Genomic DNA, 13,128 nt, shown 5'->3' with positions numbered 1-13,128 from the left:
GGGTCCCAGCACTGAGCCTTGCGGTACCCCACTAGTCACTGCCTGCCATTCTGAAAAGGTCCCGTTTATTCCCACTCTTTGCTTCCTGTCTGCCAACCAATTCTCTATCCACATCAATACCTTACCCCCAATACCGTGTGGTTTAAGTTTGCACACTAATCTCCTGTGTGGGACCCTGTCAAAAGCCTTTTGAAAATCCAAATATACCACATCCCCTGGTTCTCCCCATCCACTCTACCAGTTACATCCTCAAAAAATTCTATGAGATTTGTCAGACATGATTTTCCTTTCACAAATCCATGCTGACTTTGTCCGATGATTTCACTACTTTCCAAATGTGCTGTTATCACATCTTTGATAACTGACCCTAGCATTTTCCCCACCACCGATGTTAGGGAACTAGTCTACAATTCCCTGGTTTCTCTCTCCCTCCTTTTTTAAAAGGCGGGGTTATATTAGCCACCCTCTAATCCTCAGGAACTAGTCCAGAATCTAAAGAGTTTTGAAAAATTATCACTAATGCATCCACTATTTCTTGGGCTACTTCCTTAAGCACTCTGGGGTGCAGACCATCTGACCCTGGGAATTTATCTGCCTTTAATCCTTTCAATTTACCTAACACCACTTACCTGCTAACATGTATTTCGCTCAGTTCCTCCATCTCACTGGACCCTCGGTCCCCTACTATTTCCAGAAGATTAATTATGTCCTCCTTAGTGAAGACAGAACCAAAGTAGTTATTCAGTTCGTCTGCCATGTCCTTGTTCCCCATGATCAATTCAACTGTTTCTGACTGTAAGGGACCTACATTTGTCTTAACCAATCTTTTTCTTTTCACATATCTATAAAAGCTTTTACAGTCAGTTTTTATGTTCCCAGCCAGTTTTCTCTCATAATCTTTTTTCCGTTTCCTAATTAAGCCCTTTGTCCTCTGCTGGACTCTGAATTTCTCCCAGTCCTCAGGTGAGCCGCTTTTTCTGGCTAATTTGTACGTTTCTTCTTTGGAATTGATACTATCCCTAATTTCCCTTGTCAGCCAGGGGTGCACTACCTTCCCTGGTTTATTCTTTTGTCAAACTAGAATGAACAATTGTTGTAGTTCATCCATGCGATCTTTAAATGCTTGCCATTGCATATCCACCGTCAACCCTTTAAGTATCATTTGCCAGTCTATCTTAGCTAATTCACATCTCATACCTTCAAAGTTTACCCTTGTTTAAGTTCAGAACCTTTGTTTCTGAATTAACTATGTCACTCTCCATCTTAATGAAGAATTCCACCATATTATGGTCACTCTTACCCAAGGGGCCTTTCACGACAAGATTGCTAATTAACCCTTCCTCATTGCTCAATACCCAGCCTAGAATGGCTTGCTCTATAGTTGGTTCCTCGACATGTTGGTTCAGAAAACCATCCCGCATACATTCCAAGAAATCCTCTTCCTCAGCACCCTTACCAATTTGGTTCACCCAATCTACATGTAGTTTGAAGTCACCCATTATAACCGCTGTTCCTTTATTGCATGCATTTCTAATTTCCTGTTTAATTAGTTTCATTCTTACTTTTAGCAAGGCGCATACGTATGACGTGGTAGCACAATGACATATACCATTCAAGTACTTTAACATATAACCTGCAGTCTATTCTGTAAACAATAGAGAGCTTAATCAAACAATATATTTACAATATTACACAAATTTTACTTAAATATTAAAAATGCAATGCCCCTCCCTGCTTAGCTAAAAACTCCAACTCAATAAAGAATGTATCTCAAACTAAGTAAATAAATAAAAAGGACACACAGGCAGACAGACAGACAGACAGACACACACACACACACACACACACACACACACATACACACACAAAATAGTATATAATACAACTGCTAAACAGACATCCACAGCAGGATAAATTTTAAATAGTCCCATTCAAGCCTGAAGATTTAATCACTATGGAGGCTCTTTTTCTCTTTCCTGACAAGAGTGGGAGGGCGTCCCTGTGCTTAGCAGATGAGATTTGTGACTGTGAAGCCATCTCATGTTCTGATGCCTCCTCTGCGGTGGTTGTAGGAGTTGACTCTGGGGTCTAAGTTCTCAGCTGGACATCTGCAGGCTTCATTTTAGTATCTTCGAAATGTCATCTAAACTCATTTTGCCAATTTCTTTTGCTGTCAGCTATATGGCTTGTCTATCGCTAGTTTTCACATGTAGATCTCAAGGCTACCTAGTCCTGTGTCACTATCAGCATTTTCAGCTTTTTCATCAATGACATGCAGATGAGTGCTCTTTTTGAAACTGCAACTTGATATTTTATCTTTAACTCTTCCTTTGGCAGCCCATTCATATTTGTCTGCCTGACATGCTCTTTGTCTGTGTTCTACTTTTTTGCATTTTCTGCGCATTTCGCCTTTAAATCTGCATTGGTCTGGTGTACGTGACCCCATGCCACAATGGTAACATAATTTGTTTAGCCAGGCAGGTTTCTGTTCTGTTTAGACATTGCAATTTTTTTTTTCACATGCACTTTCATTCCTGACTGCAACTCAATTGAGTCTCTGTTGTTTCCATTGATAGAGCTGCAGTATTTCAACTGCTGTTTTAAATGTAAGTTGTGCTTTGGTTAGGAGACATTTTTGAATACTTTCTTGTAAGATTCCGCAAACTAAACAATCTTTCAGTGCATAATTAAGCCAATCACTGAACTGACAATCCTCAGACAACTACCTCAATTCAGCTATGTATGATGATATGGACTGCCTGTGGCGACCCACTTTCTGGCACCCATGAACTGGCTCACAACAGCGCGCGCAGGCAGAGGGCTGGCCCCAAAAAGGGCGCCAGGCCATCTTCACCAGCAGGGGGAAAATCCCGTGTGCGGAAAGGGTCTGGGAATATGCATTCCCCACGGCAGTCCCGCCCCAGGGAGGGCGGGAACGGGAAGGCTTTAAAGCAGGCCGCGAAGTCTGAATAAATCTCTTTCATCGCAACTCTAACTCACCGACTCCGTGTGGTTATTCTAGCGCTGTATGTAGCACACCGCTACAATTGGTGACCCCGACGGCCCAAATGATATGTGGACCAGAGATGACCGATGCTGCGTCTGTTCACGCAGTTTCGTTAAAACTGCCAAGCTTCTGGATGCTGCGACCCCAATTATGGTTCGAACAAGCAGAAGCACAATTCCACATTCGGCAGATAACCTCGGAGTCCACTTGCTACTACTACGTGCTGAGCTCACGCGACCAAGAGACTGCTGCACAAGTTGAGGAGTTTATACAGTGGCCCCCGAAGAACGACAAATACACAGCATTCAAAGCCCTGCTCATAAGGACTTTCGGACTCTCACGGCGCGAACGAGCTGCCCGCTTACTGCACCTGGATGGTTTGGGAGACAGGCCGCCGTCAGCATTAATGAACGAGATGCTGGTCCTGGCTGAAGGACACAAACCCTGCCTCATGTTTGAGCAGGCGTTCCTAGAGCAACTGCCCGAGGACATATGCCTGCTGCTGTCCGACGCAGATTTCAGCAACCCCCGGGAGGTGGCGGCCCGAGCAGATGTGCTTTGGAATTCCAGGAAAGAGAGAGGGGCATCCGTCGCACAGATCACCAAGCCACGTGCCCAACGACAGACCAGACCAGGCCCGGCAGCAGAGCCTACAAAACCCGGCGACGGGAGTGAGGAGCCCAACGAACAACGGTGTTTCTACCACCAGCGGTGGGGCACAGAGGCCAGCCGCTGCAGACCACCCTGCAAATTCCTGGGAAATGCCAGGGCCATCCGCCGCTGATGGCCACGGCGGCTGGCCATCAGGACAGCCTCCTGTACGTCTGGGACAAGCAGTTGGGACACTGCTTTTTGGTCGACACCGGAGCGGAGATCAGCGTCTTACATCCAACGAGTTACGGTACCCGCAACAGAGAACCGGGACCCACCCTGAGGGCCGCAAATGGCAGCACAATACGAACCTACGGCACCCGCACGGTGCGGCTACAGTTCAGCTCCAGCCGGTTCACGTGGGACTTCACACTGGCCGCCGTGGCCCAACCACTCCTGGGGGCGGATTTTCTGCGAGCCCACAGCCTGCTGGTCGACCTGCAAGGGAAGCGATTAGTCCACGCCAAGACTTTTCAAACGTTCTCCCTGGGTGAAGCACAGTTGCCAGCCCCACACCTGGACTCCATCATGCTGTCCGACGACGAATTCACCAGGGTCCTAGCGGATTTCCCATCAGTACTGACACCGCAGTTCATGGGAGCCATGCCTAGACACGGAGTACAGCACCACATCCCGACCCAGGGACCACCCCTCCACACCCGTGCTCGAAGGCTTCCCCCGGACAAGCTCCGACTGGCGAAGGAGGAGTTCAAGAAGATGGAGGAATTGGGGATCATACGACGGTCCGACAGCCCATGGGCCTCCCCCCTTCACATGGTGCCCAAGGCAACGGGGGGCTGGAGGCCATGCGGTGACTACCGCAGACTGAACGAGGCTACAACGCCAGACCGCTACCCTGTCCGCACATTCAAGACTTCGCAGCAAACCTACACGGCGCAAGGATCTTTTCCAAGGTAGACGTCGTCCAGGGATGCCATCAAATCCCTGTACATCCGGATGACATCCCCAAAACAGCACTTATCACCCCGTTCAGACTTTTCGAATTCCTCAGAATGCCGTTTGGTCTAAAGAATGCCGCACAGACTTTCCAGCGGCTAATGGACGCGGTGGGACGCGACCTGGACTTTGCATTCATTTATTTGGACGACATCCTCATAGCCAGCAGTAGTCAGCAGGAGCATCTGTCCCACCTCCGCCAGCTCTACTCCCACCTGTGCGAATTCGGCCTTACAATCAACCCAGCCAAATGCCAGTTCGGACTCGACACCATCAACTTCCTGGGCCACAGGATTACTAAAGACGGGGCAACCCCGCTGCCCGCCAAGGTAGACGCGGTCCGCAACTTCCCCCGACCCAACACAATCAAAGACCTGCAGGAATTCGTGGGTATGGTGAATTTCTACCACCGTTTCCTCCCCTCAGCAGCCCGAACCATGCGACCCCTGTTCACTCTAATGTCGGGTAAGGGCAAGGACATTACCTGGGACGAAGAGGCTGCAACCACTTTCGTTAAAACCAAAGAAGCCTTGGCAAACGCCGCGATGCTAGTGCACCCCAGAACAGACGTTCCTACTGCCCTCACGGTGGACGCATCCAACACAGCGGTCGGTGGAGTGCTGGAACAACTCATCAAGGGCCGCTGGCAACCCCTGGCGTTCTTCAGCAAACACCTACGACCACCCGAACTCAAATACAACGCTTTCGACCAGGAGCTATTGGCACTATACCTGGCAATCCGGCATTTCAGGTACTTCTTAGAAGGTAGGCCCTTCACCGTGTTCGCAGACCACAAACCGCTTACCTTTGCGTTCATGAAGGTGTCCGACCCCTGGTCATCCAGCCAGCAGCGACATCTGTCCTACATCTCCGAGTACACGACGGACATCCGGCATGTCTCAGGAAAGGACAACGTCGTGGCGGACGCACTTTCCAGACCGACCATACAGGCCCTGTCCCAGGGGGTGGACTATGCAGCGCTGGCAGAGGCACAGCAGGCAGACGCTGAGATCCCCAGTTACAGGACTGCAGTCTCCGGTTTGCAGCTCCAAGACCTCTCCGTAGGCCCAGGTGAGAGGACCCTACTATGTGACGTAGCTACCGGCCAACCCCGCCCCGTCGTCCAAGCAGCCTGGCGCCGGCGGGTTTTTGAGTCCATTCACAACTTAGCGCACCCCTCCATCAGGACAACCGTCCGGCTGGTCGCCAACAGGTTCGTGTGGCATGGACTGCATAAACAGGTCAGTGAATGGGCCAAAACGTGCATGCAGTGCTAAACGGCAAAGGTGCAGCGGCATACCAAGGCTCCGCCGCAGCGGTTCGAACCCACCCGCCGGAGGTTCGACCACATCCATGTGGATATCGTGGGGCCCCTGCCAGTGTCACGAGGAGCGCGGTACCTCCTAACTATCGTAGACTGGTTCACCAGATGGCCAGAGGCAGTCCCGCTCACCGACACCACCTCCGAATCCTGCGCCCGAGCACTGATCACTACCTGGGTAGCCCGCTTTGGGGTACCGGCCCACATTACCTCCGACAGGGGCGCCCAGTTCACCTCCAGCCTGTGGTCAGCTATGGCCAGCCTTTTAGGATCGCAGCTACACCACACAACTGCCTACCACCCACGGTCACACGGACTAGTGGAGTGTTTCCACCGTCACCTGAGGTCTCATGGCCCGCCTGGAGGGGCCTAACTGGGTGGACGAGCTTCCCTGGGTCCTGCTCGGAATCCGCACGGCGCCCAAAGAGGATCTGCACACCTCGTCGGCTGAGCTGTTGTACGGCGCGCCCCTGGTAGTCCCAGGAGAGTTCATACCAGCCCCAAGGGGGCAAGAGGAAGAACCCACAGCAGTCCTGGACAGACTACGGGAGAGGCTCGGTAACCTGGCCCCCATACCCACTTCACAGCACGGACAGAGCCCGACCTGCGTACCCAAAGACCTGCAGAACTGTAAGTTTCTTTTTGTACGACGGGGCGGACACCGGGCACCGCTACAGCGGCCCTACGAGGGGCCATTTAAGGTGATCAGGAACAACAGGTCCACGTTCGTGCTGGACATTGGGGGGAGAGAGGAGGTTTTCACGGTGGACGAACTCAAACCGGCCCATGTGGACTTGGCGCAGCCGGTCCAGGCTCAGGCACCGCGGCGCAGGGGCAGACCTCCCAAACAGAGGCCGATCCAGACTGTGGACATTGGGGGAGGTATCGCCGGTTCTGGGGGGGGTTATGTGGCGACCCACTTTCTGGCACCCATGAACCGGCTCACAACAGCGCGCGCAGGCAGAGGGCCGGCCCCAAAAAGGGCGCCAGGCCATCTTCACCAGCAGGGGGAAAATCCCGTGTGCGGAAAGGGTCTGGGAATATGCATTCCCCACAGCAGTCCTGCCCGGGGAGGGCGGGAACGGGAAGGCTTTAAAGCAGGCCGCGAAGTCTGAATAAATCTCTTTCATCGCAACTCTAACTCACCGACTCCATGTGGTTATTCTAGCGCTGTGTGTAGCACACCGCTACATGCCCTTCCTTTGGATTCCATTGATGAAACCGAAAGCATTTTGCAATCGACAATGATTTTGATTCTAAATGTTCCTGCGTTACATTCACGATATTAGCAAAGCTCATTTCAGATGCTTTAGCTGGAGCTGTCAAACTTCTAGGCAAACTGTATGCCTTTCCACCTAATGCACTCAGCAAAACTGGTACTTGTTTCTCATTGGCTATTCCATTTGCTTTTATTGTACTGTTCAATTTGATCAGTATTTATATTCTAGCTGTGCTACTTTTTTTAACTTGAACTTCTTGCTGTGCTTCAACAAGTAGGTAGTCATCTCAGATTTGTTTCAAACACACCTTGTTGTCACCCCCAAAACATAAAAGTAATCAAAATAGAAACAAAGAAGTCTGGAATGTGTATATGTTGGTTTCATTTTTACTTTTGTCGAGACGTACGTATGATGTGGTGGTGTGATGACGTATGCCATTCACGTACTTTTACATATAACCCACAATGCATTTTACATTATAACCTGCAATGCACAACAAAGAGTGCTTAATCAGTCAATATATTGATAACATTGCTCAGGTATTACTGAAATATTAAATACACAACAGTATCACCCCACAAATGGTATTCTATTGACCCATAGATCAGTCATCCCATAGCTCCATCTAAATCTGAACATCTGCAGGCAGTCATGGGAGGAAAGTGAGACTCCTCAGGGAGACTCTTGCTTAGGTTTCTTAACTCTGGCGTAAGTCCCTTTGAAATGCATCAAGACGTAAATGAAATGAGAAAGCTCTGTCTGAATGCCTCTGCCTTTGCAGGTTAAATTCAACAGCCAGAAGGAAGGAACAGTTATTCATTAACACCGGTTTCCATTTGAGCAAATAATGTGCTGAGGCAAATCTAAATGTTGGTACTCTTCCTGTGACTACAAAATTGCTGTTTTAATAATGGGAAAAATTCATTGTTTACTCGTAGTGACACTTCTCAAAAGTTGCTCCAAAAATAGTTTTGAATTCAGCTAGCTTGTATAATAGCTTTTCTAAGAGATTGTCAGCTAAGTACTATGACTTCGATTAAATTTAATTAAGAAATATTAATGTTTTGTTGTTAATTCAGCATCAACTATAAATAGTGTATGATAATCCAAGCTATGTAGATGAACTCTTTCCTTCTGTATGGTAAAGGAAAAGAAGGATATTTAAGGGGCAGATATCATAGTCAGTAATCGTCACTAAAGAAGTCTAGATAATTCTTTAACATCAGAAAATAATATCCTGAAGCAATATCCTCTTTTCCTTCACAGGTGATAGAATTCGATGATGGATCTGGGTCTGTTCTTAGAATACAGCCATTGCGGACACCTCGAGATGAGGCTATTTATGAATGTGTAGCCTCCAACAGTGTTGGAGAAATAAGTGCCACGACCAGGCTCACGGTGTTACGTGGTATGTTTCCTTCTGAATAATAAATTTAACCCAGCAATCTTGTTTCTCTTCCATTTACAGCTGCCAAGGTAAGCTGCCATGATTCATATAGAATAACTGGCTTCAGTTTTAATTTAGAGTTAAATGCAGAAGTTAGCAATAAGGTTTTCCACCGTAGTATAGAACCTGATGGTTTGATGTGACAAGAGTTCCTACAATCAGGCATCACAACAATTAAATTAAGTGTGACTTGCAGAGAGGTACGAATCATGAAGGAGTCTTAAAACAGTAAGCAATTAGTGATTAATTATTGTTGTATTATCTTGCATCATTTGCATAGCTGTTTCTGCTGTGGTGCTGCGGTGTGAACTGGAGATAACTGGGTCCACTGAGGATTCTCAATATAGAACAAGCTCTGCATAGTATGTTCAGCAGGCCAAAGGGATACACTTAGGTAAAGAGGAGAGTGCTTTCTGGGAAACCAACTGCACACCATTTTATTGTCTTAAAATTAAATAGCTCATAATACTGATTGAGAATCCAGCAGTGTTCCATGTCATTGTCTAATACTGTGTGACCATGATTACCATGTTTATTATAACACTATTTTAAAATACCCCTTCTTGAGGATAAACATTGGTGCCCTGCTGCGAAAGTGATGTCAAGCAGTTTATATTATGAAGTAAATCCATTCAGATGGTCTCGGTAGGAATATTAGAGAACAAAGAACAGCTGGTTTCGGGATGCAGACAGAATATAATGAAGAACAAAGCAAGGGGAGTATTTGGCAAGAGTGGACTGCCTTGCTTCTCAGGTTTTCCTGCAATGTACATTACTGATTGCTTGATAGTTTTTGGGTGTGTTTTTTTTTGCTAAATCCTTGAAAGAAAATTGTAATGTTATTTGTGAGCATGAAGTGAGTGGAATTGAGGATCTGGAGAAAAGAGTTCAATGAGGGCCATCCAATTAATTCTCAGTTTAAAAAGGCTTCATAGGCGGTTGACAGATTGCAGACAAGCGTAGACTCATGAACATTTTGACTGAAGTTCATGAAGTAGTGTGAGGGCTGGACTTGTTCATATTGATGTTATTGCAGTGAGCGCTTGCAGAGCACCAGGGTCATACTTATAAATTAGGCAAGGACAGAACTCAGTTATACCTTAGTCAATTCCTGTTTCTCCATTATTCAGTAAGCCTTTGGAAGTGTTCAGTCAGGCATTAAGTGTCTAGAAACCATCATGATCCAATCGTACCTACCTTTTCTATATCACTGGATTAGTTCCAGAGACATACAAAATGTAGTTACGATTTGATCAGGATAGTTTCCTGGATGAAATTCAGTTGCTGAGGGGTAACTGAGAAGGATTGCCCTGATGTATGCTTCTTTGATTTTCTTTTAATTACTTTTTTGCTTAAACTTGTTTATAAACTGCCTCAGGGAATTACAAAGAAAGGTGGACAGGCATAAAGCCGGCTGAAGAGATGCGACAGACAAATAGACCAGCCGGTCTTTTCCCATCCTGATAATATTTTAATATATCCACAGTATATTGTTCTGGAAACAATTAAAATACAGTGGTTTTGTGCCTTGCAACACAAGCTTTGAGCACATCGTTTTTGAATCCTCTTTATTCAAACCATTAGCATTGCCACTGTGAAGAGTGGTCACAATATGTATTCTTTGTTGCACGGAATATTTTTTCACCATATCCTATTCACCCACTTCCCTTTCCCTGATTCCTGAAATCCTGATTAACCAAGTCACCTTTCCCCACCCTATCTGCTATTCTGCTTCCTGTTTTTGTAATGTTTTTATAGCCATTATTTAGCATTTTTGAAAGGGACAGCAAGCCACCAAATGTTGGGATGGAAGCACATGAAATAATGAATGCAGCATCTGATACTACTGACAAGACATTTTATCGGCATTGTTTAAAACAGGAAATTGTTAGGAAAGAATAGAAAAAACCAAAATGAATTATCTTTCTTTCTAAAAAGAACATGAATTAAATTACATTTTAAAAGGAGATCAGTGCCTACAGGATAAGAGTCCAGTGATTCACTGACCTTGATATAATGATGAATATCAAAAGCATTTAAGAAAATCAATAAGTCTGTGAAACTGGAGGAAAGCGGTAACTCCAGATATTTCACTTCTGTCAGAAATAACAAAAACACTTGCTCTGGAAATGTAGTTTCTTTTCTGAAATAGTGTATAACAAACACCATGCTCAGAGCTATTTCTGAAGCCTGATGTTTTTCTAGGACATGCATTTAAAATCTGTGCAATTAACTGAATAAAATACGAGTCAGAATGTTGCATTGAAATAGTGCTACAGCATCCTTGTGTTGTAGCTTTAAACTAATGTACGATAATTCAAGATAAGTGCACTTAATTCTGACACATATCCTTCAAACTGAAAAATGCATTTTAACTATGGTACATTAACAACGGGAAGATGTGGGGTTTCTAACCTTTCACAGCTGTGCTAGGGTGTCAAAGCAAACTTCAGCAAGAGTCACTTCAGTAGTTTATGGTATTAATAGAAATAATTGCTTCTCTTTCATATTAATTCAGGTATTTTTTTCTGAAAATACTTCATTCCTTTATTTTGTTCTTGCACATTTTAAAAAATGAATTTTAGCAGCTGGTGTAGGTAGTCATTATCGTGACTTACTTTATCACATTATGGACAAAAGTGCCTTTAGTTATAAGAGTTTTGGAAATACTCAGTAGGCCAGACAGCACCTTGGAGCGATAAACAGACAATGTTTCTGATGAAAGGTCATTGGCCTGAAACATAAATTCTGTTTCTCTAGCCATAGTATTGCTGAGCATTTCTGTATTTTCTGTCTTTATTTGTGACATCTGCGGAATTTTGCTTATGTAGTGCCTTGGGTTCTAAGCTCTGACATTTCTACCTTAAATCTCTCCAGTTCTTCTTATATACCAGAGAAAAGAAAGCCCTTTAAATCAAATTCTCTTAATGAGGCATTGAGCATCTCAATATCTATCTGATCTGGTGCTTATACACATCCTTAGAGCATTTTCTGTTTGTAAAATTTGAACAAGGCTGTTGTAGCCATCTTTATAGTTGACAATAATTACTCATTGTAGTTAGTTCAAATTTTTGAAGTAGGAACCAAAAAGGCGACAGGCAGGGCCTGTATTTGAACACATACATGCCAGCGAGTAGATCATGCAGTCAATTGGATCCAAGGGCTTGACAATTTCAGCATTATGTGTGCAAGTTAAATTTGTAACTCTCTCTGCAAATGCAGAAGCTGCTGAGCCTGCATAGAGATCACTGAGCTAGCAAGACTTGGTTAGTCAGTGTTAGAGCAATTACCTGTATTGGGTTTAGCACATTTATATTTAGCAAATGACTTTGGCTACCAGTCTTCACATCTGAATATGTATTGTGGATTTAATTTGGAGTGCAGCTCTGAGCAATGAGTTCTTAAAAGTCATGAATCCCAGACCACACAAAGCTGATTAAAATTAATTTGGATGCCTGTGGTGTGGGTGCGAATCGGGAGGTGTGAAGTTTGTATGTAGTTTTAAAGAAAGCATTGTCCATATATTGTAAATATGGAAAAGTCTTTTGATGTTTAGCACGTGAAATATCGAGCCCCATGTTGGACCAGCAAGAGCTTTTGACCAGAGGTGTCTCCATATGATGCCTGCTGTAGCTTGTGTTGTCGAATGTTGTCGAATAAAGAAGCTACTTCGTACCTACCAGTACTTTTCTATGGTGATTTCATTCCCACCACAACAGTCAGAATGCAATGATCAGTTAACATCATTTTGCCAACTTGTTTTTTTTCACAATAAATATGTGGAACAGCAGATATTTAACTGGAAGATCAAAGTCTACTTTTGTGATACTCAAGGAGCCCAATACTACCTGGTCTATTGGGAGGGAATCTGGCAGGGCAGCAGATATGGTGTAAGTATTCAGAGTCAATGTTGAGTTTATTGTCATATGCACAAGTACATATACAGTGGATTCCAGATAATTGAGCTATCAGTTAGTGGGGGGCAGGGGCCACTTATTTGGCAGAACTGTAAAAGAACAAAACCTAATTGAGTAAATTACTGGGATTCCTTTTGTTTCTTTATGCTGGTTAATTGGGGCAGGTGACTGTACTGAACATTTTCTAACTAGTGTGAGTCACAGGCACATCTACACCGTGCTTAGAGTGAACAGTTTTTAAGTAGTGTCATTGTATGTGTTCAAAAAGCACTGATTTTTGTCACTGATAGTTGGTGTGCAATAGACACCTGTGATTTGGAATTAAAACATTATTTTGATTTTGTGGCATTTATATTATTGACCCTTTAATATAAACAATGAAATTTACATTATTGGTCAGCTTTCAGTGTTTTGAAGCATATTTTCACAATTCCTCACCCATGGAAATTTCAGTATTGAACAATGCCATCTGGTTGTTATGGCAAGGATAGCTTTTTTGAATGAGTTATCTTCCATTTTCCCCATATCCTGCCAATTAATCTTCATGAAGGATAGCCCAATTCACAATTCAAAGCTGCTTTGAAATCCATTCTCATTCCACATTTAGC

At 44.8% G+C, this 13,128-nt stretch overlaps 1 protein-coding gene across 10 annotated transcripts in view; it reads left to right on the top strand.

Moving 5' to 3' along the window:
• LOC140197686 (receptor-type tyrosine-protein phosphatase delta) overlaps positions 1-13,128 on the top strand; it is a 606,878-nt gene that overhangs the window by 267,932 nt on the left and 325,818 nt on the right. For all 10 annotated transcript variants that reach the window (XM_072258000.1, XM_072258002.1, XM_072257999.1 and 7 more), the window contains exon 4: positions 8,423-8,564. In XM_072258000.1, the coding sequence (XP_072114101.1) occupies positions 8,423-8,564 (142 nt within the window). The remainder of the gene's footprint in view (positions 1-8,422; positions 8,565-13,128) is intronic.

The sequence above is a fragment of the Mobula birostris genome, chromosome 5 (genome assembly GCF_030028105.1).
Source record: "Mobula birostris isolate sMobBir1 chromosome 5, sMobBir1.hap1, whole genome shotgun sequence".
In the NCBI taxonomy this organism is placed as follows: domain Eukaryota; kingdom Metazoa; phylum Chordata; class Chondrichthyes; order Myliobatiformes; family Myliobatidae; genus Mobula; species Mobula birostris.
Note: the sequence above shows the minus strand (reverse complement) of the source record. Positions and strands in the feature narration are given on the sequence as shown.